The sequence below is a fragment of the Phacochoerus africanus genome, chromosome 8, assembly GCF_016906955.1.
Source record: "Phacochoerus africanus isolate WHEZ1 chromosome 8, ROS_Pafr_v1, whole genome shotgun sequence".
NCBI lineage: Eukaryota > Metazoa > Chordata > Mammalia > Artiodactyla > Suidae > Phacochoerus > Phacochoerus africanus.
Window position 1 is genome coordinate 898,292 of NC_062551.1, and position 27,548 is coordinate 925,839.

The 27,548-nt window shown below is 67.2% G+C and overlaps 1 protein-coding gene across 7 annotated transcripts in view; it reads left to right on the plus strand.

Annotated features, from left to right (window-relative positions):
• The window catches only part of PIEZO1 (piezo type mechanosensitive ion channel component 1), a 51,040-nt gene that overhangs the window by 15,488 nt on the left and 8,004 nt on the right, over window positions 1–27,548 (plus strand). The window contains exons 1-28 of one of the 7 annotated variants that reach the window (XM_047790247.1): window positions 2,640–2,968; window positions 7,429–7,524; window positions 14,787–14,909; window positions 15,803–15,845; window positions 15,958–16,096; window positions 18,741–18,909; window positions 19,062–19,275; window positions 19,467–19,626; window positions 19,697–19,807; window positions 19,890–19,980; window positions 20,458–20,558; window positions 20,871–21,131; window positions 21,226–21,306; window positions 21,744–21,855; window positions 21,936–22,114; window positions 22,202–22,350; window positions 22,423–22,605; window positions 22,932–23,044; window positions 23,147–23,301; window positions 23,391–23,567; window positions 23,894–24,019; window positions 24,106–24,306; window positions 24,675–24,879; window positions 26,015–26,119; window positions 26,391–26,544; window positions 26,649–26,892; window positions 26,989–27,085; window positions 27,166–27,337. In XM_047790247.1, coding sequence (XP_047646203.1) covers window positions 2,821–2,968; window positions 7,429–7,524; window positions 14,787–14,909; window positions 15,803–15,845; window positions 15,958–16,096; window positions 18,741–18,909; window positions 19,062–19,275; window positions 19,467–19,626; window positions 19,697–19,807; window positions 19,890–19,980; window positions 20,458–20,558; window positions 20,871–21,131; window positions 21,226–21,306; window positions 21,744–21,855; window positions 21,936–22,114; window positions 22,202–22,350; window positions 22,423–22,605; window positions 22,932–23,044; window positions 23,147–23,301; window positions 23,391–23,567; window positions 23,894–24,019; window positions 24,106–24,306; window positions 24,675–24,879; window positions 26,015–26,119; window positions 26,391–26,544; window positions 26,649–26,892; window positions 26,989–27,085; window positions 27,166–27,337 — 4,109 coding nt within the window. In that variant the 5' untranslated portion in view covers window positions 2,640–2,820. Of the gene's footprint in view, window positions 1–2,639; window positions 2,969–7,428; window positions 7,525–14,786; window positions 14,910–15,802; window positions 15,846–15,957; window positions 16,097–18,740; window positions 18,910–19,061; window positions 19,276–19,466; window positions 19,627–19,696; window positions 19,808–19,889; window positions 19,981–20,457; window positions 20,559–20,870; window positions 21,132–21,225; window positions 21,307–21,743; window positions 21,856–21,935; window positions 22,115–22,201; window positions 22,351–22,422; window positions 22,606–22,931; window positions 23,045–23,146; window positions 23,302–23,390; window positions 23,568–23,893; window positions 24,020–24,105; window positions 24,307–24,674; window positions 24,880–26,014; window positions 26,120–26,390; window positions 26,545–26,648; window positions 26,893–26,988; window positions 27,086–27,165; window positions 27,338–27,548 lie in introns of those variants that run through there. The other 6 variants (XM_047790244.1, XM_047790242.1, XM_047790243.1 and 3 more) reach the window with 6 other exon arrangements.

A 27,548-nucleotide genomic window follows, 5' to 3' on the forward strand; every position in this document is an offset into this window, starting at 1 on the left:
GGGTTAAGGATCCGGTGTTGCCGTGAGCTGTGGTGCAGGTCGCAGACGCGGCTCGGATCCCGCGTTGCTGTGGGTCTAGTGTAGGCCAGCGGCTATGGCTCCGATTCGACCCCTGGCCTGGGAACCTCCATATGCTGCGGGAGCGGCCCAAGAAATGGAAAAAGACATAAATAAATAAACAAATAAATAAAGCGACCTTGGGTTCCTGAGGCCGCGGGCCCCTGGCGCTCAGGAGAGCCCCAAGGGCAGACGCCTCACGCGCTCTGTCTCGGGTCCCCATGGCCCGCCAGGGCACAGGGCTGGACTGGACAGACGGACGGGGGCAGGGAGGTCTGCGGCCAGCCTGGCCCTTCACAGAGGAGCCCCTTGTGTGCCGGGCAGCCAGCAGGGCCCCCTTAGGTGTCTGCTCCCCACTGTGGCCTTGTTGTAGGTGAGGAACCAGCTTCCAGCTCCCCAGCTGGGCCCTGGGCATTTGGGGACCACCCCCCACCCACTGAGCCCCAGCTGCCACCTATCCCCATGCCCGTTTGTGTGATGAGGCCACTCCAGCACTTGGGGGCTGCTGCTCTGCCCCCGTGAGCTGGCACGCAGCATGTTCTTCCGAGGGGGCTGTGAGCTGGGGGTTGGGGGCTGGGAAAGAGCAGGGGGGGACCTGGCTGAGGGGCCCGTGTGCCCAGGAGCCTTCAGGGCTCTTGTCTCTGGGAGGTTGGCAAGGCTGCAGGCAGCCCGATGGCCGCACAGGTGCTTCAGCTGGGCCGTTGTGCCTCCGTGTCCCCATCTGACAGATGCCTGGGGTTGCAGCTCAGCCAGGAGCCCCTTTCCTTGGGCCTGGAGGGTCCTGCCTGTCCCTGGGCGTCTGGGAGGGCGGGGGCCCTGCCCGGGGCTGACCCGCCTGAGAGCCAGAGGGTGCCAATCTCCCCCTGTGTGGCCAGAGGGCTCGCAGTGCTGGCTGCTGGCCTTAGGGACATAGGCTGACTGTCACCTGCTTGCTGTGGCCCCTGTGTGGGCCGGGCCCTGAGCTCTGGATGGCAGGGGGTGGGTGGAGCTGGGCAGGGCGAGGGCACGCACTGCTCCCACCTGTCCCCCAGCCCAGAGCTCGCAGGAACACAGGGCCTGGGGGCCTGGCCCTCCTGTGGAACGTGGGCCCCACCCCTGGCCTGGAATCCAGCCCTCTCCGTGGGAGAGGGCGCAGCAGGGTGGGAGCCCTGACCCTTCAGGGGAACCGGGCCACAGCAAATGGCTCTGGCGCCCGTGATGCCACCATGAAGAACACTGTGCATTTCTGGGGAAGCCTGTTCTCTGCCCCTGGCTCTGGGGGAGGAGCAGGCGAATTGGCAGGCAGGGCAGGGGGCTCCCTGCGGTGCCGAGGGTCTTCAGTGAAGGCCAAGCACTGGGAAGGGGGGCGGGGGGGGGGTCTGAGCAGTCTCAGGAGGAGGAGGACAGATGCCCCCCTGCCAGGCCTGGGCAGCGCTGTTTGAAAGTCCCACCTGCTTCACCTCAGGGAGCCATTCCCCTCCCCAGTCTGAAATGGGAGCAGTCTCGGGCTCGCGTGGGACCCTCAGGTGATGGTGGCGTGCTCTTGGGACCCCCCAGGACCTGGCTCAGTCCCTTTACCCTGTGTTCTGGCCGCACCAGGCGGCTCGCGGCCCTGGGCAGTCAGCATGGCTTCACGGGGCTCGTGCTGCGGGGGCCTGGCCCTGTGCCGGTCAGGTGAGTCGGGAAACCGGGTTTCCCAGACACCGGGCCATTAAACCTGGACGCCATAGTGATTAAACCTGGACCCCGAGCCAGTTAAACTCTCTGCCAGCATCCTCAGCGTCCCGGGCTTCTTGGCTGGGCTTCAAGTAGGTGACAGTGTCCCTTGGTGTCTCCTGCCCGTGGGCCGCCCAGGGCCCCTCACTCCGCCCTGCGCCCTCGCCTCCGAGCTCGTGTCCGTGTCTTTGGCCTCCGTCCTTCGGCCTCGGTTTCTGTCCTGCGAAAGCAAAGGGGCGCTGAGGACCTCGGACTTTAGACGGACGTTCTCCTGGCCCCGCTCTAGGGGCTGTGACCTGGCTCCCCGCGTCGCCCTCCCCTCCTGCCCTGCGGGCAGCCCCTCCCCGAGTGGCCCTCACCCGGCTGGGCTCCTGGGTGGCAGGGCTGCAGGTGCGGGGGACCGAGCAGAGGACGGCCGAAGGGCCTGGGGTCTCGGGCTGTGGCGCCCGTAGCTCCCTCTCCCCCCAGCCTTCTGCGAGGGTCCCTGTGTGCCTGGGGCCCTGAGGTGCCGGGCTGCCCTGCCTGGGGTGGTCCTGACCACAGCTCTGTCCCCAGAGGCTGCCTGCTCCCCTGTGCCCTCGGCCGACCCGCCCAGCCTCCCTCTTCCAGAAAGCTGGGTCTAGTCGAACCCTCGCTTCGTCGGCTTGGGGGTGTGGCAGGTGTGGCCGCCGAGTGCTGGCTGCCCATGAGACTCCCATGGATGGCAGGGGACAGCCAGGGCCACCGACCGCCCTGCTGCCACGTCTGTCTTTCCTCTTCCTCTTCCTCCTCTCGCCCCGCCCGCCTGCCCGCTGGCAGAAGCCAGCAGGGAAGTGTTTATGGGTTTCTCGTCTGAGCCAAATAAGGCAGAGAGAACAAGCTGGCCAGAGACGCGGCGCTGGCTGGCGGAGGGCGGCCAGCTCGCAGGGACCCCTGTCCCGGCGGCTTTCCTCTGGGGGCTGCGAGCCACCCGCCCGGGGCTCCGCCCGGAGGAGCCTCACCCCGACGGCCGGTGGGTGGTGGAGAGGCCGGCCCGAGGGGTGCCCCTTGGGTCCGGAGCCCCGGCTCTGTCCCGTGCCTGGGACCTGGATGACGCAGTGCCCCCCGCCTCCTGCCCCTTCTGTGACGGGAAGGCCGGTCCCGGACGCAGCCTGCTCTGTGGGACATGCGCCTGCAGGGGCTTCGCTGGTGAGCGACCCAGTGACACGCAACGAGGGCCAAGGCCCCCGCCGCACAGGTCAGCCCCAGCTCTGCTCAGGGTGGACCTTGCGGGCCTTCTAAACGTCTCCACCCGCGCTCTGTTCACACTTGAGTTCGACACGAGAGTCCTGATGTGTGGGGACGTCTGGCAGTGGGCAGACGTCCAACAGGGCCTTGGAGCCCGGTCACCTCTGCTCCGAGCTGGGCACCGGCTTGGCGGCAGCAGCCCCTGGGGCTGGCGGTCGTGGGCCCCCCCAAGGCAACAGCTGAGGAGGCCGAGGCCCAGAGAGGCCCGTGTCCTGCAGGCCTGGGACTCCAGCCCTGGCTCCTGTGGGGACACTGAGGCCCGGTCCCCGGCCTGGGCTCTGTGGCTGCGCCACCGCCTCCCGGGAGCTCCTCCTGCGCGCTCAGCCCAGGGTGCTCAGCCCACGACACAGCAGGCCCTCCAGGCAGGCCCTGGGGCTGACCCAGCAGGCCAGCGGGAAGAGGAGGAAGGGGCCCTGTGCCCTCCTGGGTCTGGGGGGGGGCGGTCCCTCAGCCTACCCACACCATTGCTGGGGTGTCGGCCTGGGCGGCGCTGTTTCCTTCTCTGCAGAGTGGTGGCAGCAGCAGTGCCCTTTGCAGTGATCGGGGCAGTAACTGGTGGCCTTATGGGTGGGTTCTGCCCGCGCCTCTCCCAGGCCCACTGTCCTTCCAGCTCTGATGCCAACAAGGCCGGGACGTGCTCTGAGCCTTCTCACACTCTGCCTGTGCCCTCGGCCGCAGGTCCCAGGGAGCCCCCGGGGTCACGCCACGCGGGCCTCCGTGTCCCACCGGCCAGTGGGGTGGTGCTCGGGCTGGCCACGCCTGTGTCCTGGGGCCTGCCCGGAAATGGGGCCACCATGCACCCCTAGAGGGTGGCAGTGGGGAAGAGCTGCCCTTCCCCCCGCTGGCTTGCCCGCTTCCCGGGTGGGCAAGCCGAGGCTGGGGACGGGCCCCTCTCCAGGCCCCGCGGGAAGGTCAGGGCAGGAGGGTCGTGTGGGCTCCAAGCCACGCGGTCTTCGTCTCCCAGCCCCGGGGACCCGTCACAGCACCACGTGCTGACCTGGGGGCTGGCACCTGACTCCCAGCCCCCGCCCGCCCCCAGTCCCCTGCAGGCCAGGGCGTGGCATCCCGCGCTGCGTGGACCTTCCTGAAAGTTTGTGGCTTTCACATTGGCTGTCACTGCCCTTCCTTCCTGCTGGGCACCAGCTGAGACGGGGGTCCGTCCCTCCCATCTCCGGGCCTCATCTGCAGGACGAGGATTGGCGCTGTGGGGTGAGGGTGTGTGAAGGGTTAAGCGTGGGGCGGGGGGCCTTTCCTGCCCAGCCTGGCTTCCCCTCTGCCCTCACCCCATCCTATTGTTCCTGGCTCAGGAAAAGGCATGTTTCCCCCATGAGGTCACCAGCCACGAGCAGCTCGGGGGTGGGGGGGCTGCGGGGCAGAACCAGCCCCGGACACCTTCGCCGACAGCTTTGGTCCCATCTGCTGACCAGCTCGGTTGCTTCCTTCTCTGCTGGGCCCTGGGCCTGGCCAACCCTCCTCTGGCCGGCGTGGGTCTCAGCTGGCCTTCAAGGCCGAAAGCAGAGCCACCTTCTCCAGGCAGCCCGCTCGGATGCCCTGGGCCACCTCGGCATGCAGAGTCACGGCGAGGCCGGGTCACAACCCTCAGACCAGCAGCGCCGAGGCTCTTCCGAAAGCCCTGGACACGGAGCCGGGAGTCCGGACCCAAGTCCCGGGTCTGCTACCTCGAGACCGCTTCCCTCCCCTCTGAGAACCGGCAGCCTCCACTGAACGCCGGGGAATGAGAGAGTCAGCCCCGCTTCCCCCGGAGGCCGCTTTGCCTCTGCTCCCGGCTCCCCTGCCAGCCCCAGGCCACTCTTGCTCTGCTGCCTGGCCTCTCCCCTGTCCCCAGGCCCTTGAAACAGGAAGGGGTGATGGGCTGGGAATATAATCCCAGCCCCCTCTCTCATCCCCCCACCCCCGCAAGGCTGCCCTGTGAGGGGCTGGAGGCCAGTGGGCCCAGCTTTCTGGGCTCACGTCCCCTGGGCCAGTATCTGGGGCAGTCTGGGCACCGCCCGCCTGCCCGATGCCAGCTTCCTGGCAGAGCTGATGGCAGAGGCTTGAGTTGGGGAGGCCAGCTGGTCCCCCCCACCCCCTCCCAGGGATGTCCCACGGCCTCGGTTTCCCTGCCTTCGGTTGTCTCAGGACGTGCACGCCTTCTCTGACTCTGCTGTGTCGAATGAATGAATGACCCTGCCAGGGCCACGGTGCCAGCGTCCCCCCAGGGGCTGTGTTCCCACCCCTCCCCTCCCCCTGCCGCCTCTATCCCATTTCCTGCTTTTGGCAGAGGAGCTTCTAGATTCGTTTCCTCCTGGCTGGCCTGGGACTGGGGAGGGGTTGGCGAGGCCGGCCCCGGCACTGGGGCTCCGCTGGCAGCAGCAGACGCCCGGGCAGCCCCTGCCCCCGCCCCGGTTCCGGTTCTGAGAGCCTTCGCTGATTTCAGGGCCTGTTTGGGTTTGGCTGTGGTGAGATACACAGAAGGCTTTGCCGTCATCACCCCTCAGCGCGCACAGTTACGCGGCATCAAGGACGTTCTCGACGTGTGTGGCCGTCGCGGGCACCTCCGAGCTCTTCCGTTTCCCCAGCTGGAAGCCTGGTTCCGCCTGCACCAGCTCCCTGTCCCCATCCCAGGCTTGGGGTGGGCTTCAGAGCCAGGCTGGGTGTGCCGGCCCTTCTCCTGGGGAGCTGCGCCCTGCCTGCGGGAGCGTCCCTGGGACCCGCGGCACGCCAGCCGCCCCGTCCGGGCTTCTGAGCACCGTGCCTCCCGTCGCACACATGCTTTGAGTTTAGCCTGTGGTGTCCCTGGTGGGCGGCTTAGGCCAAGAACCTCCGGGCTGAGACCTGCAGGGAACACCCTCAGGAGGATGTCACCCGGATGGGGGGGCTGGGGGGGCGTGGGGGGAGGGGCGGAACCAACCAGCTGGAAAGCAGAAAGGAACTTAGACGGTTTTGCTGTGAATGCATCTCCCTCCTGCCTCTGGGGCCAGATCACATTGATTTTTTTTTTTTTATGAAAGTGTATCATTGTTGAGGCGCTTCAGATCTGGAGCTGAGCTGATCGCTGGGGCTGGTGTTCGTATGGGGAGAGGGGTTGCGCTGGCAGTGGGAGGCGGGACAGTGTCCAGAAGGGGGGGCGGGAGCAGCACTGGGGACCGTGGCGCCCGCTGTATGGTTCTCGGGGTTTGCTCATCGCGGCTATGAGGGGGGCTTGGGACGCCGTGGGAAGGGGCTGAGAGCCCACCGGCCCTGCCGTCTGCGGGGAGGATGGCCTTACAGCCAAGCTGTGGCTGCCTTCAGGGCGGCTTGGCCCTCGCCATGCAGACAGCTATTCAGCGGAGGTCCGGCCATTGCCCAGCCCGATGTCCACTCCTGGGTCTGAAGGGCAGAGGGTGGGGGCGGGATCTGGTCCCCTGTCAGGGACCCCTCTTGGGTGGGTTTTGATCCCTGTCCCCCGCTCAGTCTCGGTGATTGCATCGTGAGGCTGGGCGGTCCAGGAGGGGTTGGGTCTGTAGTGGGCGCTGGCGCCTGCAGCCTTCTGCTCTATCCTGGGCCAGGTGGCCTGGGCCTGTTCGCCAACCGTGGATTGAGGAGCAGGGTGGGCAGAGGTGACTCTGGCCCGGGGGGCTCGCCAGGTGCCCACACCCTGCCGGTACCCTGGGGCGGGTGTGGTCCTTTGCTGGCCCCATCCCCGCCCCGTCCCAGGCAAGGCTGAGCGGACCCAGTCCCTTGGTGGCGAGGCCCACGCTGGGACACACAGCATCTCTGGGTGCTGCCCAGCTACCTCACCTCCTGGGGGGCAGGCGAGGTCCCCACACCCTTTGCACATCTCAGGATGGTGTCAGCAACTCGAGACACGAGACACACCTTAGAGGCAGTGAGAGGAAGGGCGGGGGCGAGTTCAGACACGCGCGCCACTCGGGGGCTCCACGCCCTGCGGTGCCGCCATGGGACAGCTTGGGGGCCTGGCGGTGGCCGCTGGGAAAGGCACACGCGGGCATCTGGAATGCGGAGGTCGGGGGGAGGGCGCTCAGAGAGCCAGAGCCAAGGTCGGCTGTGCTGCGTGTTGATGGAGCACCTCAAACTGCTGTAAAGGAGGGGACGCCGGTGGGACGACCCAGTCAGCACCTCAGTGTCACCCCTTGGAGGGGGGGGCGCCTGGGGCGGGTGCGGGCGACACAGGCAGGCATGGGAGCCGTGTTGCCCTCGGGGAGCTGAGCCTGTAGGACAAAGTGTGACAGCGGCAGGTGCCATCGCACACCGAGTGAGGTTGCCGGGAGTGGGCAGCTTCACAGTGGTGATGAGGCTGCGGGTGGAACACGCAGGGGTGCGGGGGGGTGGGGTGCAGGGGGGCGGGGGGGCGGGGACCCCCCCCCGCCCGCCGCGGGCCCCGGTAACCACCGTGTCCTCTCCCCACAGCCTGCCTTTTCCGCGTCAACGCGCTCTCGCTGGTCTACCTGCTGTTCCTGCTCCTGCTGCCTTGGCTCCCGGGCCCCTCCCGGCACAGCATCCGAGGTAAGGGGCCTCAGCCGCAGCGGCGGGGGTGCCGGCGGAACCCCGCGGGGTGGGCTTGCTCTGCAGTTGAGGAACTGCAGTGAAGGCTGCAGGGTCCCCTTTCTCCCAGGGGACCCTTGCTGGTTTCAGTCTCTTTTCTGAGCTCGTGTCCCCGGGGACGGGCTGGGGAACCTCGCTGGGGCGTCCCCCACCAGGAGGCTCAGGCCCTGGCGCTGTGGCCGGGCCCCCTCCCGTTCCCCACCCTGTCCCCAGCGACGTCCTTGCAGCCTGTCTGCCCCAAGAGGCTCTGGCCAACCCTCAAGTCCAGCCACCGGCTCAGCTCCCGCTGCCCCGCCTTGGACTCAGGATCCGTGGTGTTGGCGTGGTGCCCTCCGGGGCCTCGGCGCTCCTGGACCGCCTTGTCTGGGTGGTGGGCACGTGTGGTCTCTGCCTGGTTCTGAGCTCCCGGAGGGCGGCTTCTGTGTCCACCAGATAGACAGAGTGAGGAAGGCCGCCAGGGTGCCTGCGCCCCCAAGGGATCTAGACGAGTGGCCCTCGGCCTGGGCTTATCCCAGAGGGCCCGGGTGCAGAGAGGACGGCCGCGTAGGGGGCGCCCCACCCAGCAGAGCCCAGGCAGGCCCCTCTGAAGGAAGACCCCACTTGCAGGCAGCTGCCGGGGGACTTGGCCAAGGGGCCCCATCGCTCTCTGGGTGCTTCGGGATGTTCCTGTCTCAGCTTTTCCGTGAGAGCAGGTGCCTGGGGACTGCTCGGTGCCCCTGGTGTGGGAAGGCCGTTAGGTCTCAGGGGCCGAGAGAGGCGTCCAGGCTTCAAAGAGGGCCCCCAGGGAGCAGCGTTGATGGGGCGCCCCCGATGCCCAGTACCGGAAGCGGAAGAGTAGCCGGCGGGCAAAGGCCGCTGATGGGAGCGGGTGCCCATGCCGCCCGCGGCTGGGCTGGGCAGCAGATGGCCAGTCCGGGCCTTGGGAGTGTCTCCCTGTCCTGTGGCTGCGGAGCCAGCCCCACACTGAGTGGCCCAAACCCCATGCTCACCCCCACAGGCTGGAGGTCGGGGTGCGGCCCCCTCTCGGGGCTAAAACCAGGGGTCTGGGGGCTGCTTCTTCCAGGAGCCTCCAGGCCAACACCTGTTTCCTCGTCTTCTCCAGCTTGTCAGCTTGCGGCCCCTCCCTCTGTGGTCCAGGTCAGCAGTGGCTGCTCCAGCACAACCCCCGTCCCTCTGACTCTGCCCTCCTGCCCCCTCTCGGCTGTCAGGGCCCGGGGGCAACGTGGACCTGCTCGTGTCCAAGAGCCGCTCCCTGTTTCAGGATCAGCTCATGGGCACCTCGAGTCCCCCTGGCTGTGAGGACACAGTCACAGGGCCTGGGGTTGGGGCATGGATTCCCTCGAGGGGTGTCCTTCTGCCTCCCACAGGGTGGCAGAAGGTCACCCCCGCCCTGGCCTCTGACACCTGGCAGTGACCCCTCATCGGACTCGCTCCTTGCTCGTGGCCCTTGAACAGCCTGACTGTGGCGTGAGGGTAGAATTCGGGGGCACGGAGGGGGGAGGGGACCCCAGGCCATTCCCCTCCCCTGGCGGCCTGTGCCAGCTGTCCCCAGCCTACGGGGGCCACCGCCCCCCATGCCCTGGGAGAGCTGCTGGGCATCGGCCATCCGGGCCTCCTCCTCCTCTCTGGCGCGGAGCCAGTTCCCAGGCCCTGGGCTACAAGCTGCCTGTTCAGTCAGCGTTTCACCCCTGTGGCGATGGGACACTTGCGTCTGGTTGGCAGTGGGGGGGGGCCCGGCTCTGGTCAGGGCAGGAGTCCGGAGTGGGAGGGCCCGGGGGGACGGGGGGGAGGCAGTGGGAAGCCTCGCCTGCCTGGCCTCTGGCTGTTCAGCTGTCCATCTCTCTGGCCTCAGAGGCCCTCTGGGGACGGGGCGGCTGCCGGGTTTTTCCGGGTGGGAGAGAGGAAAGTGTGAGGCCTGCCCGTGCCTGAGCCCGGCCCCAGGTCATGGTTGCCCAGCAGCTGGGCCTTGGTGCCGGCTCCGGGTGGAAGGTCTGAGGCTGCCCAGGGCCCCCGAGGGAGTCAGCCTGACCCCAGCTCCTTGTGCAGGGGTGGTGGGCCGGGAGGTGTCAATAAGGTATTGTGTCCTGGAGAAAGTTCCAGCTCCTTCCGTCACTTTGCTGGGTAATGGGGTGGCGGGCGTGGGCCAGTGCCCTGCTCAGGGCAGGCAGGACGGGCAGGGCGGGGGCGCAGCAGGAGCAGCAGGTGCAAGCGTGAGACCGGCTCCCACGATGTGATGAACCTCTGGGGACTCGAGGAGGCCCTTTCTCTGCCTGAGGACAGAGCCCGCCCCTGCAGCTGGCCCTGCTCTCGGAGAGGCATGCCTGCGGGTGGCCCTCTGCCCGGCTCTGAGTCAGTGCTGTGTGGACTAGGGGGGCCTGGCGGCAGGGTTGGTTCGCTTTGCAGAGCACTGCGCTGGGAGCATCCCAGTGTCCGCTGGATAAGGGGCTGTGGTCCTCCTGCTGTGAGCTGACCCCTGTCCCCCAGCCCCCGCCAGGGCCTCCTGCTGAGACTGGTGTCCCCTCCCTGCCCCACCTCCGGACTGCCCTCCTTGTGACGGGGCCTCTTGCCCAGATGGTGTCCTGAGGGAGAGGCCTGCGGGCCCTCACCAGGGCGCCAGAGCTCGGCCTGGGGTGGCCGGCACATCTGCAAGGGCCCTGGGCTGCCCCACAACAGGGTAGGGGGAGCGAGGCCTTCACGGAGGCTGGCGGGCGTGGGTGGCAGGGGCCGGTGGCCTGTGAGGTAGCTGGAGGGAGGGGCACACTGCGAGCCTGGCACCGGCACTGCCAGGGTGGGGACACCCTGGAGCATTGGCAGGCCGAGCAGCCGTCATCAGGGGCATTTGGGGCTTCACCTCTGGGCTCCTGCTCTGGGTCACGTGGTCTTGCACCTCCGAGGGCTTCCCCGTCTGCGTCTGCTGCCGGGGCCACAGCCTCCCAGCCCCACTCGCTGCTTCTCTAGAGATTCCGGCCTCAACCTGAAGCCCCGAGCAGAGCCCCCTCCCCCGCACCGGAACACATGGGGGTCCCGGGACAACAGGGACAACAGTGCTCGCCTGGCCCAGCCAGTCACCTCGGCTCCAGGGAGAGAGGCGGACAGCACTGCCAGGAACTGCGGGGGGTGGTCTAAGCCCTCGCTGACCCCCGAACTTCCCCTCCCCCTCATAATGGCCGCTCCTGGCCTGAGGGCCGAACCTCAGCCTCCACAGGGGGAGACTCTGTGGTCACCTGCCCGCGCCTACGACCTTTATCCTCCCAGGCGCTTGAGGCCACACTGGCTTGGCCCCCCTTCTCCCTCTGAGGTCAGCATGGCCCGTTGATCTTACCCAGCCGCGCTTTCAGCCATCCCTCCAGGCCCCCATCCTCTCCTGCTGCCCTCAGGCTCTCCTCCCGTCCATCCATCATCCTTCCATCCATCTCTTCTCCCACCCACCCATCCAATCAGCCAGCCAGCCATCCTCCCAGCCAGCCAGCCAGCCGGCCAGCCATCCTCCAGTCAGCCCCTTGTCTCATCTGTCCATCCAGCCACCTGTCCATCCCCTCTCCAACCCATGTAGCCTTTCAGCCATCCCTTTTCCACCCACCCATCCAATCACTCAGCCGTCCATACTCTCAGTTATCCATCTGTCTATCCGCTGATCCACCCGTCCCGTCTCCCGCCCATCCATCTGCGCACCCACCCGTCCCCCCATCCATCCTGCCGTCCTCCCAGCCAGCTCTTCTCCCACGAGTTCATCCTCCTCGCATCTGCCGAGTCTCAAGCTACCCATCCCCCACCCACCCATCCTCCCGTCCATCCATTCTCTGTCTCTTCCGTCCGTCCTCTCTCCTTCTCGTCCCTCCCTCCCACCATCCATCCGTCCCTTCTCCCATGTACCCTTCAGTCCTCACATCCATCCATCCACCCACGCATGCATCTGCCCATCCGCCCTCTACCCACGCATCCCTTCTCCCATCCACCCGTCCTCCCATCCGCCGTCCATCCAGTCTCACCGTCATCCGTCTGTCTTCCGATACACCCACCCGTCCATCCATCCTCCCTTCCTCTCATCTGTCCATGCGTCCGTCGTCAGTCCATCCATCCTCCCATCCGTCCTTCTCCCTCCCTCTTAGCCATCTGTCCGTCACTCCCTTCTCCCACCCATGCATCCTTTCTCCCGTCCACCCATGCGGCCGCCCATCCCCTCATCCTCCTGTCCATCTCTCCATCCTCCCATCCATCAGTCCCCACGTCCCCTCTCCCGCCATCCACTACTCCGTTCCTTGCACCCATCCTCTCATCTGTCTGACCATCTCCCTTCTTCCGTCTTCCCTTCCATCCTCCCACCCTTCGGTCCATCTATCCCTTCTTCCACCCACTCAGACCATCAGCCATCCACGTATACTCCTGTTCATCCATCCGTCCTCTACTCAGTCCCTTCTCTTCTCCATCCTTCCAACCATCCAGCCTCTCTGCAGTTTGTCTGCCCATCCATCCACCCGTCCCTTCCACCATCCATCATCCCTTTTCTCATCCATCAAGCCTCATACGCATCCATCCACCCACCCATCCACCCTCCCACCCGTCCATCCTCCAGTGCATCCACCCGTTCTCCCATCTGTCCATCCATCCCTGCTCCCGTCCATCCCCACGCATCATCCGTCTGGTCTCGCAGTCATCCGTCCCTCCTCCCTTCCATCCCTCCCTCCCCCTCCACCCCTCCTCCCATCCTCCCATGCGTCTGCCCATTCCCGTCTTTCCATCCAGTCATTTCTACATCCTTCCATCCACCCACCTCTCCATCCTCCCGTCCATCCTTCCATCCATTGTTTGAATCCTCAGGCTACAGCTGCCCCTTCAAGCCGCCTTCTGAGTTCTCTGGGGCAGGAGAGCGTCTGAGCTCTGATAAGCAGCGTCGTCGAGTGCCAGGCAAGAACCTTCACGGATGGGTCAGGCCAGGCCCCTCTTACTGAGAGGTGCAAGAGCTGACTTGATGAAGTCCCGGAGGTGGAGGAATTCCAGATGCCAACCAAGCCACTAACGAGGCATCCAGAGCTCAGGTTCTGGGGCCTCGGAGAGCTGGACGTTTGGAGTCACGGCTGAGCCAGTAGGGGGGTCCACAGCCACCCCTGGAGAAGAGGGCCTGGTCAGCGCACCTGCCTCCGCCTCAGGCTGCTCCCACAAGTCAGCAGGGCCTCGCCCTGGGCACAGGGCTTCTCCCAGTGGCACCCCTCAGCCTCAGCCCCAGCCCCTCCCTGACTGTCCCCTTTCTTCCCGATCCTGCCCCGGATGGGGAGGCAGAGCCATTGCTGCACGGCCAGGGCTCTGGCCCCTTGGCCTCCATGCTGGCTCATGGTCCAGGATGGTGTGGCCTGGAAGGGCAGGGGGACACAGTGGGACGGGGTAACACCTGACATCCCAGATGCCTGGGAGGTGCTGGACAGACAGACGTCAGGCGGGAGCCGGGTGATGGGTCCCCCTCCCTGACCTGTGGGGCCTTGCATGGCCGGGGAGCCCAGCAGCATGGTGGTCAGTCCTGGTAGTGTCATCGAGGCTGGGGAATGGGGCGTCCTCGGAGGGGGGCAGGGGCGCGTCTGGCCAGGGCCTGCCCACCATGTCACCTGTCGTACTTCCTGGGTCTGCAGGAGAGGGCCGTGCGGTGAGCTGGGAGTGGGCAGGCTGGGCAGTGGGGAGGGCTGTGCCTTCTTGGCCCCACAACTCTTGCAGGTTCTCGGTGGGGAGCCAGGGTGGGCCAGGCCTCTGGGAGGTTCTGTCACCGTGGGGTGCCCTGCACAGCCCATCTCTGTCCTGCTCTGGGGTGACCTGTGGCCTCTGCCTGTTCTTGGCCTGGGCTCCAGGCAGGGGTACATGTCCCCGTTCATGCCCCCCGCCCCCCGCCCAGCGCGTTTCTTCCGCTGGCTCCACCCTGCTCTCCCCCGACCCCTGCCCGCGGGTCAGAGGCCATAATCAAGGGCTCAGAGTGTCGGGCAGGAAGGACCCAGGAGTGCTGTGTCCGAGAAGCCATCCAAATCTTGCCCGGGGGGGGGGCAGCGGGGCCTCCCAGGGCGCCTCTTGCTTCGTCGCCCGGCTTTCCTCGGGAAAGTCAGGTGACAGCAGGTGCATGTGGAAGAAGTGGCCTAGACTGGGGGCTCTCAGCTGGTCACTTGCCTGGGGACAGGCTGATGCCGCGCCTCTTCAGCGCATACCAATTGCTCGGGGGCAAAACCGATGTGGCCCGGGCCTGCCAGCCTCTGGGCAGGAGGAAGAGCTGGTTTGAGGGGGTGCCGTGGGGAGGGGCCCGGGCTGCCGTGCAAGTTCCCAGCAGTGGCGCGGGGACCTAGGGTTCCTGCGCGAAGGCGGGACGTGGGAGAAGCCCTCAGGAGCCCAGGGTGGAGAGGGCGGCGTGCAGCAGTGCTGGCTCCCGCTCTCAGCCCCGCGTGCCGGTGCGCTGCCGGCCCTTGGCAGAGGCGCGCCCAGGGCTCCCCCGACAGCCCACACCCCCGCCAGTTTGCACCAAGTTCCGCTTCCAAGGAGCAAGGTGCCCCCACCAGGCGCATGTTGGGGGCTGTCCTGTCTGTGCTCCCAGCTCGTTGGCCCCAGGCTCGGCTTTTCTGTGCACGAGGTGGGCCTCGGCAGGGTCGGTGCCCCAGGGGGTGAATGAGGCCTGCGAGGCTCTTAGATGCTCTTGGCGCGGCAGGTGCTGGCACGCGGGCTGCTGTTTCTGCAGCGATGAGCATCGAACACACGTAGGGAGCCTTTGGCCCCGCGACCCACCTCCAGGAGGGGGAGCCTTGCCCCCCAAAGAGCTGGGATCCCTGCCTCGCCGCCTCGGGGGGAGCCCTTGATGTACGCTCTCAGCCCACCCTGGGGCGAAGCAGCGCCCTGCTGCCAGGGCTGGGCAGCAACGTGATGTTTGCTGGTTCTGCGAACAAACCTGCAGGTGACGCCCGAACCTGGGCTGCCTCTGCCCGCTGCTCCCCGCCCCGGGCAGGCTAGGGGTGCTGGGCTCTGTTGAGGCAGGTGCCTTCACCTCTCTGCCCTTCTCCCCGTCCTGTAAACTGGGGTGGTGACGTGGCTGCTATGAGCGGTCACTGAGCTGGCAAAAGGGGGCTGTGCTGTGAGCTCGCTGCTGGCAGCCCCCCGGGGCCCCAGATCCACACTGGGTGAGTGTCTCAGGCTGGTGGACACGGCCAGGGCTGAGTGGCTTTGGCTGGTCCACCTCCACACCCTGACCCCTCTGCCTCCAGGTCACACTGGCCGCCTCCTCCGAGCCCTGCTGGGCTTCAGCCTCCTCTTCCTGGCAGCCCACCTCACCTTCCAGATATGCCTGCACACGGTGCCCCGCCTGGACCAGCTTCTGGGGCCGAGTGGTGAGTCACCGAAGGGCCTGAGAGCGGGGGCCTGGGGGTGGCAGGCCTGGGGGCGAGCTGCCGGGGACATTGCTCACACTTCTTGGGGGGTCAGTCACCTCCTGGGCCCCCGGGCGTCCTCCATGATTCGTGTCCGGCCCAGGTGGCCCGGGCAGCCTAGGCGAGGTCCCCCCAGAACAGGTGGCACAGAGCTAATGCCCAAGCCCAACACCAGGCTCACAGGGGGGGCCCCGGTCTTCTGGGGCCCTCCCTCTGTCACAGCTTCCTCCTGAGCCCCTGGGGCGCCAGCAGCACTGGTGCCCTGCCCGCCCACTGTGCCCTCCCGCCCTTTCACCCCGTGGGCGGAATCTGCAGGCAGCCCCCAGTCCTCTCACCACTGACACCAGCACCCCCATCTTCAGAAGAGGCACCCTGGGCTCCCAGCCCCACTGCCCGGCGGGGTCTCCCACCTCCCGGTGGCCCTGCCTGGCCCGTGGTGGGCAGGGAGCTCCGCCAGCCTCCCATTTGCCTCCTGTCAAGACAGCACCTCCCCTGCAGTTGAGAAAGGGGGCAGAAGTCAGGCCCCGTGGGAGGCTTCCGGTCCTGCCGGCTGAGACCAGGCCTCCCCAGGGGGCCCCACGCCGGCTCCAGGGAAGGGCCAGCCTTGGCTGGTGGGTCAGAGAGCCCGGCCCGGCCTCCCAGGCTGCTTCCAGCCCCACTGCAGCCACATGGCGCCCGGCGGGGCCCTGAAACCCCTTCTGCCAGGCGGAACCAGTGTGCCTTTGATCTGCTGTGCCGGCTGGGCCCCAGTTCCCAACTAGTATGGGCAGCATTTTTGAGCACCCTGGAGGCCAGGGACTCGGGTCTGTGTTCCCAAGGGCTCCCGGCTCCGTCCCCTCCTCCTCTCTCTGTAGGCAGCATCTGGAACAACGTCTCCCAACACATAGGGGTCACAAGGTAAGCGCCCCCAGCCTCCCTCGGGGACTCATTTCCTGGGCCTGATGAGGCTGGGCCTCCAGCACCCGCCGCCCTCCTGAGCTGACCAGCAGGCCCTCCCCGCCCTCCACAGGCTGGACCTGAAGGATGTCCCCAACACCGTTCGCATGGTGGCCCCCGACCTGGGCATCCTGGTGGCCTCCTCCCTGTGCCTGGGCATCTGCCGGCGCCTCACACGGACAGCCGGGCGGAGCCAGAGCGCCCAGGAGCTGGTGAGGGCTAGGGGTGGGGCGCGCCCATCGCAGGAGGCGGGTCTCAGCCGCTTGAGGGCTGTTACACTTTTATTTTTTATCTCACAGTCGTGGAGTTTTAGTTGTGGTCCATCTGCTGTCATGAAGGGGAGGGACCCTGAGAGGAGCGTGCATCCCGGGTGGGCATCACCGCATGGTGGGCACGGGCCCCGGGCGCTTAGAGCTGCTTCTCGGCAGTCGGGGGTCAGCAGTGCTGGGGGATGGTCTGTGCTGCTGTTGGGGAGCCCCTAGGGCTGGACAGATGGATGTGTGGGAAGGCGCGTCCCTAGCAGGGCCGTCAGCGGGCCGGAGGACAAGGCAGGGGCTGTGAAGGCCGAGTCCTCAGGGGTCCCGCCCTGTGAGTCCTGCCTGGACATTCTCGGGTGCAGGTGCCCCCCCCGCCCCGTCTCCCACACTTGGCTTCCGCCTCCATCCAGGAGGACCTGTCTTCAGGGCTGGGCCGGTTCTCTGACACGCCCTCGGCCGCAGTGTCCATGTGTCCAGAGGGCCTCGACCCCCAAAGAGAAGGGGCTGTGCAGCAGGTCGGGGTGGAGGCTCGGGCTGTGGCTGATCTGCCCACCCAAACTGCAGGGCCAGGCTGGCACCCCCATTTCAGAGGGGGCATGGGGGCCTACAGTCAAGTGGCTTTTTTCCAGGCATTTGGGGGTGCCACGTGGGGGCTGGGGCAGCTCCCTGCCTTGGCCGCCCCCTTGACCCCCTCAAGGGTGCGTGGGCACCGTTGGGCACATGGGCCCGGGCAGCGTCTGTTTTCCTTGTTAGCAGGGCCTGGGGTTCTGGGAGCAGCTCCCCGGGGAAGGGGCTGGCTTGTCCCCGCCCTCTGTGCTGCCTGTCGCCCCTCAGAGTCAGGGCTGCCCTGCCGCCGCTCGGGGGGCTGCACTCTGGCCGAGAGGTGGGGTGTGGACAGACCTCAGAGCAAGGCCGTGGGGGCTCTTCCCTGGTGTCTGGTGTCAAAAGCCACATCCAGAGCAGCCCAAATGCCCCTGCGTGTCCGACCCAGCCCGGCAGGGCCACCCATGCACATGTCACGCCTTGTCGTGCATGTCGGTGCTGCTCTGTGACGGGGTCAGACAGACTACGGTGGGGGATGTGGCCTGTGGGGCTTGGCGAGTAGGAGCCGGAGCCCGGGCTGGATGGCGGCCACTGCGGCCGCCCCGGCACCTGTCTTTGCGGCCAGCAGCTGTTTCTGTCCTTCCCACTCCAGAAGCGCCCGTTTTCCACCAGCTTCTCCGGAGCTTTCCCAGGCCCCGGGCCAGGCGGGGGCGGGATGAGCTCAGGCCTGGCTGCTGTGCCTTCCAGCGGCCATCCTCCCACCCTGCCTTGCGTCCCGCGCCGACCCCAGGGCCTGGGCCTCCCCCAAGGGCCTGCCGCCTCCCTCCTTCCAGGCACAGCTCAGCGGCACCTCCGTGGAGCCTCTCGACGCCCCACGCACATCTGACAGTGAGGAAATAGAGAGCTTGGGTGACTTGCCAAGGCTGGGAGGCTCAGAGCTGGGGTGCCTCTCGGCCTGCGCTCCGGGGGAAAGGCCCAGGCAAGGTGCCCATTTCACAGATGGGCACATGGGGGCCCAGGGCATCCGATGCACAGTCCGTTCTTTCCACCTCACCCTGGCTCTTTGCAACTCCAGGAAATAGCTCTGTTCTGGGAAACCTCGAGCTGGGGCCCTGGGGCCGGGGGTGCGTGCCGCGGAGGCAGGTGAAGCCCAGAGGGGCCGGCCCACCTCGCTCTCCAGCAGCCCTTCTGGCAGCAGGATGGAAGCGGGCTACACTCTGGGTGCAGCCGCTCTCCCGCCGTTTGACTGGGGGATCTCCTCCCAACCTCCACTGCTATACTTTTTTTTTTTTTTTTGGTCTTTTTGCCTTTTCTAGGGCCGCTCCCGCGGCATATGGAGGTTCCAAGGCTAGGGGTCTAATCAGAGTTGTAGCCGCCGGCATATGCCAGAGCCACAGCAACGCGAGATCCGAGCCACGTCTGCGACCTACACCACAGCTCATGGCAACGCCGGATCCTTAACCCACTGAGCAAGGCCAGGGATCGAACCCACAACCTCATGGTTCCTCGTTGGATTCGTTAACCACTGAGCCACGACGGGAACTCCATCCACTGCTGTACTTGTAAGGAAGGTGCCTTGTGCCCGAGGGCAGGGGTGTGGAGGGGCTCTGTGACTGTAGAGCCAGGTACACACGTAGGCATGCTGAGCTCTGCCCTCCTTCTGCCTAAACTTCCGTCCTCGGGCCGTTGCTGCCAGGCCAGGGGCTTTGGGGGCCGGTGCCGGGTCCTGGGGAGCCCCTGGTTCAGGTGAGGAGGTAAAGAAGACACACGTGAAAAGCTCCAGGAGAGTCTGAGATCAGCCTGCATACAGGCTCAGCCCTCTGAGCACCAGGACCTGGCACGAGCGTGTCTGGTGGCCATGGCAGGCCACCAGGCCCCAGGGCTGCGGTGGTGGGCGGACCTGGACACGGAGGGCAGCCTGGGCACACACTCGGGCGGCCCCTCCATGGCCTCGGAGGGCCCGCGGTGGGTGTGGTGGCAGGTGGGGTCTGGGGTGGCTCCCTCCCTCCCTCCCTCCCCATGCACCTGACTTCTGCCCTCCCCATGACCCTGGCAGGACGATGACGCCAGGGACGTGGACACCAGCTCCCTGGTGGCGCTGTCGGAAGCCCCTGCTCTGCCGCTCAAGGGGAGGTCTCGGCTGGCCGCCCGCTTCCGGATCACAGCCCACTGGTTGCTGGTGGCCGCCGGGAGGGCCCTGGCCATCGTGCTGCTCGCGCTGGCAGGTACCCAGTGGCAGGGACCTGGGACCCCACCGCGGCCCGTCACTTGGTCGGGGGGGGGTCTGGGCAGCCTGCCAAGCTCCCCAGTGAAGAGCGAGACGGCAGTCACGCCACCCCAGCCACGCGTGACCCGGTGCCTCTCCCCGGCCCGGCAGGCATCGCCCACCCCTCGGCCTTCTCCAGCGTCTATTTCCTAGTCTTCGTGGCCGTGTGCACCTGGTGGGCCTGCCACCTGCCCTTCAGCGCCCTGGGCGTCAGCGCACTCTGTGCGGCGGTGGGCTGCTTCTGCGCCGGCCACCTCATCTGCCTCTACTGCTACCAGATGCCCCTCGCTCAGGCTGTGCTGCCCCCTGCCAGCATCTGGGCCAGGTGAGGGGCTGGCGCGCGCAGACCCCGCCCCCCTTCCCCGCTCCCACGCTTAGCCCCGCCCCCCCCCCCCCCCCCCCCCCCCCCCCCCCCCCGCTCCCACACTTGGGCCCCGCCCCTTCCCCCCGCTCCCACACTTTCCGTGCGGCCCCCGGGTCCCCTTGGCCGCAGTCAGCGATGCCTTCTCCGGGCAGGGTGTTTGGTCTCAAGGACTTCATGGGCCTCACCAACTGCTCCAGCTCCAGCGTGCTGGTCGTCAACACCAGCCACGACTGGCCTGTCTACGTGAGCCCCGGCATCCTGCTGCTGCTCTGCTACACGGCCACCTCGCTCCTGAAGCTGAGCGCGCCCCAGGTCAGCGCCCCTGCCGGCCCCGCCCCCTGAGGCCAGGCCGGGGCCTGAACTCTCCCTCCCTTCTCCGCAGAAGGAGGTGGCTGGGGACGACCAGGAGCGGGAGGTGGAGCTGACCGAGGTGGACCAGTGGCCCCAGAGCCAGGCCCCGGCAGTGGGTGCCCAGGAGGAGGAGGCCGCCCAGGTGAGGCACCTGGGCCGAGCGGTGGGCCCAGCACCCGCCTGCCTGCAGACTCTGCTCATGGTGCCTGGACTTGTCTCTGCAGCACTCGGCGCCCGGGACCGTGGGACCCGAGTCAGAGGACAACTGCATCGTCCACGACCTCACCGGCCACAGCCCAGTGCAGCAGCGCCCCCGTGAGTACCATGCGGCTGCCCCAGTGCTGCCCCCTGGTGGTCCTTCCGGGTCAGGCCCTCCAACTGCACCCCTCCCTGGAGAGGCGGTGCTGCTCGTGGCCCCCCAAGACCCTCTGGGGGTCTCCTCCTTCCTCCCTGTCTGCCTCCAGTTCCCAGAGAACTTGACTGCTCCGCCTCGGGCTGGTTGTGCAGCCCCGGGCCCTGTTGGATGTGTAGGTAGTGCCCCCAGGGCAGACTGGGCTTTTTTTTTTCTGGGAGCTTTTTCTTTGTCTTTTTATTGTTGTTGTTGTTGGGTTTTGTTTTCCCTGAGCCTCTATTTCCATCTTAAAAAGCGGAGGCGAAGCGCTGGTCTTGGGAGTTGGAGCCTGGGGCCACCGTGCCCTGGCTGCAGTTTGGGGCTGAGGGGCTCTGGCCTGTTGATGGTGGAGCTTCTCCAGTGGGGACCTGCCTCCCTGGTGACCTGCCCCCACCCCTTAGTGTGCCCCAGGCTGGCCGAGCCTAAGGAGCCATCTCCGCTGCACGGCCTGGGCCACCTCATCATGGACCAGAGCTACGTGTGTGCCCTCATCGCCATGATGGTAAGGGCACTGCCTTCCCGTGGGCTCTCCTGATGGGAATTGGGTGGTGGCCTGGAGCCCTGTCGCCAGAGACGGGCGGAGCTGTGACCCGTGGGCCGTGAGCCGCCCCGGGCCAGCCCTCAGCCTCGTGTGCATGCGTGTTACACACTGCGTGCAGGGCCCATGAGGATGTGCGTGGGCCTCTGCCCTCCGGGCCAGCAGGGCACATGTGCTCTCCTGTGCGGGGGCCCCCCCAGCCCATCAGCCTGCGGGAGTGGGGCCTGGCGCCAGGTGGGCGTCCAGTGCAGCCCTGCCCACCGCCTGGCTGTCCAGGTGTGGAGCATAACCTACCACAGCTGGCTGACCTTCGTGCTGCTGCTCTGGGCCTGCCTCATCTGGACCGTGCGCAGCCGCCACCAGCTGGCCATGCTCTGCTCGCCCTTCATCTTGCTGTACGGGCTGGCGCTCTGCAGCCTGCGGTACGTGTGGGCCATGGACCTGCAACCCGAGCTGCCCACCACCCTGGGCCCTGTCAGCCTGCGACAGCTGGGGCTGGAACACACCCGCTACCCCTGCCTGGACCTGGGCGCCATGGTGAGTCTCCCCCCGCCTCCACCCACTCCCTCGTGTGTTGCTGCCTTGGGCTTCTGCGTGGGGACCTGTGACCATGCCACTGTCCCTCACCCAGCTCCCAGTGCAGGGGGAGCTCTGGAGGCCAAGGCCTGTGTCCTCTCTGGCTGTCACCAGGCTTCCTTCTGGCCAGCCCAGGGTAAATAGCTCTATAAGTGTTTGTTGAGTGAGTGAGTGGTGACCTGGTGGTGGTAGGGGCACTGTCCCTGTCTGCCTGACTCAGGTTCTGTCAGCATCACACGCGGCCCCTGGGTCTCAGTGAGTCTGTGCCTTCTCTGCGTCCATGTGTCGGACGGGTCCTTGCATCAGACGTCACGTGTTGGGGGCCTGAGTGTTGTATCTCACCACGTGAGACATGTCAGCCCTCACGCATGCCAAGTGTGTGTGCACACGCATGCTCACCCGTGTTCCCCGGCGGGGCTCTGTGCAGTGTGATCGTGTGAGTGTGTGAGCCGCGCTGCACGTGAACTTGTGAGTTGGTTGGCCAGGCGGGGCACCTTCCCCAGAGGCCTATGCGGGCTCTCCAGCCTGCGAGCTTTGGAGGCTGCTGACCCATAGCTGCCCCACCCACCCCAGCTGCTGTGCACCCTGACCTTCTGGCTCCTGCTGCGCCAGTTTGTGAAGGAGAAGCTGCTGAGGAGGGCACGGGCCCCCGCGGCGCTGACGGAGGTCACCGTGGCCGCCGCTGGTGAGTGGGCGGGGCGGCAGGTGGGGCGGCCCCGCCCCGCGGCCGGAAGCCACGCCCCCTACCCCTGGCCTGACCCACAGAGCCCACGCGGACTCGGACGCTGCTGCGGAGCCTGGGGGAGCTGGTCCGGGGCCTCTATGCCAAGTACTGGATCTACGTGTGCGCCGGCATGTTCATTGTGGTCAGCTTCGCCGGCCGCCTCGTGGTCTACAAGATCGTCTACATGCTCCTCTTCCTGCTCTGCCTCATCCTCTTCCAGGTACCTGGGGGCGGGGCCGGGCGGGGCGGGGCCTGGAGGGGCGGGGCGGGGCCTGGCGCCGGCCTCACCACCCACTCTGTCCGGCAGGTGTACTACAGCCTCTGGCGGAAGCTGCTCAAGGCGTTCTGGTGGCTGGTGGTGGCCTACACCATGTTGGTGCTGGTGGCTGTCTACACCTTCCAGTTTCAGGACTTCCCCGCCTACTGGCGCAACCTGACCGGCCTCACGGATGAGCAGTAAGTCCCGGGCGGGGCGCTGCCGCTCGCCGCCGCCGCCACCTGCCCGGTGCTGACGCTGCCCCCTCGCAGGCTGGGGGACCTGGGCCTGGAGCAGTTCAGCGTGTCGGAGCTCTTCTCCAGCATCCTGGTCCCTGGCTTCTTCCTGCTGGCCTGCATCCTGCAGCTGCACTACTTCCACCGGCCCTTCATGCAGCTCACTGACTTGGAGCGTGGGCCTGGCCCAGGGGCCCGCCTGCCTCGCAGGGCCCACAGGTGCGCTGCCCTGCTCCCTGCCAAGGCTTGGGGTCTGCAGTGTGTCCCCTCCCCCGCAGCCAGCACAGAGGAAGTCCTCCTTTCAGAGGAGGGAAAGGCCGCTGATGGGATTTGGGTGGGAAAGGCAGAAGCAGGTGAAGGCCTTGGTTTTCTCCCATCCACGTCAGCCAGGCCGCACGTTCCAGTGGCACCAGCAGCAGGGGCCCCAGCTGGGGTGATGAGGGTGCGCATGGGGCGTCTCTGCTCCCCAGGGAGGCGGGGATGGGAGAGGCCGCAGGGCCGCCCAGGCACACGGTGGGAAGGACACTGTGGAGGCCCTGTCGCAGGCAGGACGCGACGAGCGGGACCCCACTGCTGCAGCAGGCGGAAGAGGAGGAGGCGCCCAGTGACGGGGGGCCGGCTTCGGACGGCCCCTGCCAGGCCACGCAGGGCCTGGAAGGTAAGTTCAGGCGCCCAGAGCCCCCCCGGCACACAGTCAGCACGGCCCCTTGACCGAGAGACCCTGTCCCCTCCTCATGGTCCGTCCATGGCCCCCCCTCAGCCAGCAAGTGGGGCCTGGTGGCCGAGCGGCTGCTGGACCTGGCGGCCGGCCTCTCGTCCGTCCTCAACCGAGTGCAGGCGCTCGCACGGCGCCTGCTGGAGCTGCACATCCTCAAGCTGGTCGCCCTCTACACGGTCTGGGTGGCCCTGAAGGAGGTGAGTGGGGACACGCCTCCCGCAGCGAGGGTCTCCCCGCCTGCCCTGCCGCCGCCCGCCACTGCCCAGCCGCCCCCCGCCGCCCGCAGGTGTCGGTGATGAACTTCCTGCTGGTGGCACTCTGGGCCTTCGCCCTGCCCTACCCGCGCTTCCGGCCCATGGCCTCCTGCCTGGCCACCGTGTGGACCTGCGTCATCATTGTGTGCAAGATGCTGTACCAGCTCAAGGTCGTCAGCCCCCACGAGTACTCCAGCAACTGCACCGAGGTACGCCCCCCAGAGCCGCCTGCCCTGTCGGCGGCTGCCGGGGCCGCTCTTCTAGCCGGGGTGCAGGGACAGGTGCAGAGGGCCCGTCCCGGGGCCCACGGGGCCCCGTCCATGGCTTTCTCTCTGCCTGTCCCCCGGACCCCCCGCGCCCCTGGCCCTGCTGGTGGCCTCCCTGTGCCGACACCCTTAAGAAGGTTGGAGGCCAATAGCCCCCAGGTCCCTGGCCGGGGAACAGCTGTCCCAGAGCCCTGGATGGGGAGGGGGTGCGAGGCGGGGCCGGTCCAGTTCCCGGCAGGGAGCAGGTGCTGACGCCGCCCCTCCCCCAGCCGTTGCCCAACAACACCAACCTGCAGAAGGCGGAGATCAGCCAGTCCTTACTGTACCGGGGACCCGTTGACCCCGCCAACTGGTTTGGGGTGCGGAAGGGCTTCCCAAACCTGGGCTACATCCAGGTGCGTGCAGGTCAGGTGGGGTGTTGGGGTGTGGGGGGGGGGGAAGCCCACAGCGTGGGCGGGGCCTGACTGTGCAGGCCCCCCAGAACCACCTGCAGATCCTGCTGCTGCTGGTGTTCGAGGCCATGGTGTACCGGTGCCAGGAGTACCACCGCCGCCGGCACCAGCTGGCCCCGCTGCCCGCCCAGGCTGTCTGCGCCGGTGGCACCCGCCAGCAGCTAGACCAGGACCTGCCCAGCTGCCTCAAGTACTTCATCAACTTCTTCTTCTACAAATTTGGGCTGGAGGTGAGGCGGGCCTCTACCCTCGCATCCTCCAAGGACAGGGCCCAGCCGCTGGGGGGCCCTGGCAGGGCTTCTGCTATGTGCAGGCCTAGAGGGCCGCCTGGGGGCATGGGGTGGGGCTGGGGAGAGCGCCTGGTCCCCCCCCCCCCCCCCCCCGGACTGAGTCGGCCTCGCCTGGAGAAGGGCCTGCAGCAGGGCAGGGGGCGGGGCTCAGGCTGGAGGCGGGGTCCGTGCTGCCTCTGCTGTGGAGTCCCCCCCCCCCCGGGGCCCCTCCCGGTGGAGACATGCCTGGTCCTGCTGTCCCTCCAGGGGGCAGAGCCAGAAGGCCCCTCCACAGCTCACTGTGCCCCCCCCCCGCCCCCCTCCCCCAGATCTGCTTCCTGACGGCCGTGAACGTGATCGGGCAGCGCATGAACTTCATGGTCATCCTGCACGGCTGCTGGCTGGTGGCCATCCTCACCCGCCGGCGCCGGCCGGCCATCGCCCGCCTCTGGCCCAACTACTGCCTCTTCCTGGCGCTCTTCCTGCTGTACCAGTACCTGCTGTGTCTGGGCATGCCCCCCGCCCTGTGCATCGGTGAGCACGGGCAGGGCAGTCGGCCCCTCGCTGGCCTCCCCATGCCCAGTGCTTTCTTTTTGCCCAGCATTCTATTTTGAAAGATTCCAGATAGTCAGCGGTTGGGAGGATGGGCCACGCTCTTGCTAGGTGGGTGAGTGTGTCGGGGGCTCAGCATGGCTGGGACGGTGACCACACAGGGCCGGCCCTCCGGGATGGTGCCCAGGCCTGACATATGCCGTCCATACTCGGCAGCCTCGTCCTCAGGGCCGCATCCCTGGTGGCCTTCTGCTTTGACCAGGACCTCTTGCCCGCGTCTCCTTTGGTCCAGACTCTCCCGGCCCCTGTCTCTGCTGAGTCAGGCCAGGGGCTGCAGAAAGCCCTGAGTTTGGATTGGCAGGTCGTGCCCCACCCTTAGCTGCCGGGGATGCTGGGGCAGGAGTGGGGTCGGGGGTCCCTGCCCACGCCGGCCCGTGGAGGGCTGCTGCTCTGTTTCTTCGGGCCCGTGTTTGTCCGCCGACTCTCCATTGGCAGGACATTATAAAAAGGGGGGTTTTCCTCTTCTGTCACTCCTGGCACAGCTATTGGGGGGCTCTTCTGTGAGAAAGAGCTTCGATTTCTGCCCCCCACCCCCACCCCGTTTCCCATTGCGAGCGGATGAACTTTCTTTCTGAACGCCTTGGAACCTGTCCTGTTCACCTGCACGGTCAGTGTCTTGGAGGCAGCCTGTGAAGCCTCCGGGCAGGTGCTTCTCTTTTGACAGCCACGCCTATGGCACAGGGACGGCCCGGGCCAGGGACTGAATCTGAGCTGCAGCTGCGGCAACACCAGATTCTTTAAACCGCTGCACAGGCCAGGGATCACACCTGCACCTCTGTAGCAACCTGAGCTGCTGGAGTTGGATTCCCAACTGTACCACAGCAGGAGCTCCCTAGGCGTGCCCCCCCCCTTTTTTTTCTTTTTTTGGTTTTCAGGGCTGCACTTGCAGCACATGGAGGGTCTCAAGCTAGGGGTCCAATCGGAGCTGCAGCTGCCGGCCTTCGCCACAGCCATGGCAACACCAGCTCCGAGCTGCGTCTCTCTAGTGGGAGTGGGTGTGAGAACACCCCGGTGGGCTGGGGTGGGACGCGTGGGTGACGCACACCTCCACCCACAGACTACCCGTGGCGCTGGAGCCAGGCCATCCCCATGAACTCGGCGCTCATCAAGTGGCTGTACCTGCCCGACTTCTTCAGCGTCCCCAACTCCACCAACCTCATCAGTGAGTGCCCACCGCCAGGTTCCCCCCATGCCACTGCCGGCCTCACAGGATGCCATGCAGGTTCCCGTGGGGATGGGCCGTTGGCGAGTGCCGACCCTCCCTGCAGCCAGTGAGGGCACAGCGTCCAGGCCTCGCCCGCTGGTCCAGGCCTGCAACCCGCCACCTGACCTCTCTCTGCAAGCGTGCCCCACCCTATGCTGGCCAAGGGCCGGGCCTCTGCGTGGCCAGCACTGCTGGTGTAGCACGGCAGTGGCCTCCCGTGTACCCACAGGTGACTTCCTCCTGCTGCTCTGCGCCTCCCAGCAGTGGCAGGTGTTCTCGGCCGAGCGCACGGAGGAGTGGCAGCGCACGGCCGGTCTCAACACTGACCACCTGGAGCCACTGCGCGGGGAGCCCAACCCGGTGCCCAACTTCATCCATTGCAGGTGAGTGTTGCAGAGCTGCCAGGCCGGGGGCGCCGGGGCGGGCGCTGGTCCCGGGCGGCCCGGGAGGTGGGGACCCGGGCCCACAGTGACGCCCCACCCGGCAGGTCCCACCTGGACATGCTGAAGGTGGCTGTGTTCCGCTACCTCTTCTGGCTGGTGCTGGTGGTGGTGTTCGTGACGGGGGCCGTCCGCATCAGCGTCTTCGGGCTGGGCTACCTGCTGGCCTGTTTCTGCCTGCTGCTCTTTGGCACCAGCCTGCAGCAGCAGGACACGCGTGCCCGCCTGGTGCTGTGGGACTGCCTCATCCTCTACAACGTCACGGTCATCGTCTCCAAGAACATGCTCTCGGTGAGGCCCCCCGCCCACGGCCCCTCCGCCTGCGTCCGTCCCCTGCCCGCCCCCCGCCCGCCAGCGGGCCCAGGCTGAGCCACCTCCTGCCCCCAGCTCCTGTCCTGCGTCTTCGTGGAGCAGATGCAGAGCAGCTTCTGCTGGGTCATCCAGCTCTTCAGCCTCGTGTGCACCGTCAAAGGCTACTACGACCGTGAGTGGGCGGGGCGGAGGGGCGGGCGCGGGGACACCGGCGGCTTCCGGGCTGCTGACTCGGCCGCCGTCCACCCGCAGCCAGGGAGATGCTGGGCCGGGACCGCGACTGCCTGCTGCCCGTGGAGGAGGCGGGCGTCCTGTGGGACAGCGTGTGCTTCCTGTTCCTGCTGCTGCAGCGCCGCGTCTTCCTCAGCCGCTATTTCCTGCACGTCCAGGCCGAGCTCCGGGCCACTGCCCTGCAGGCCTCCAGGTGGGGGAACTGAGGCGACGGACCGCCTGACCTTCTTGCGGCCCAGCAGGGTGCCATCTGGGCCCGAGCTTTGCCACCACGCTGGCCCGAGGCTGCACCCCCGCCAGAAGGCCCTGTGCTTTGGCCGTTGGGCCCACGGCTCTCGCTGTCCCCGTTTTCTGCCTTGTGAGCCTGCAGGCCACAGGAGAGTCTCTCACCGCAGCTCACGATG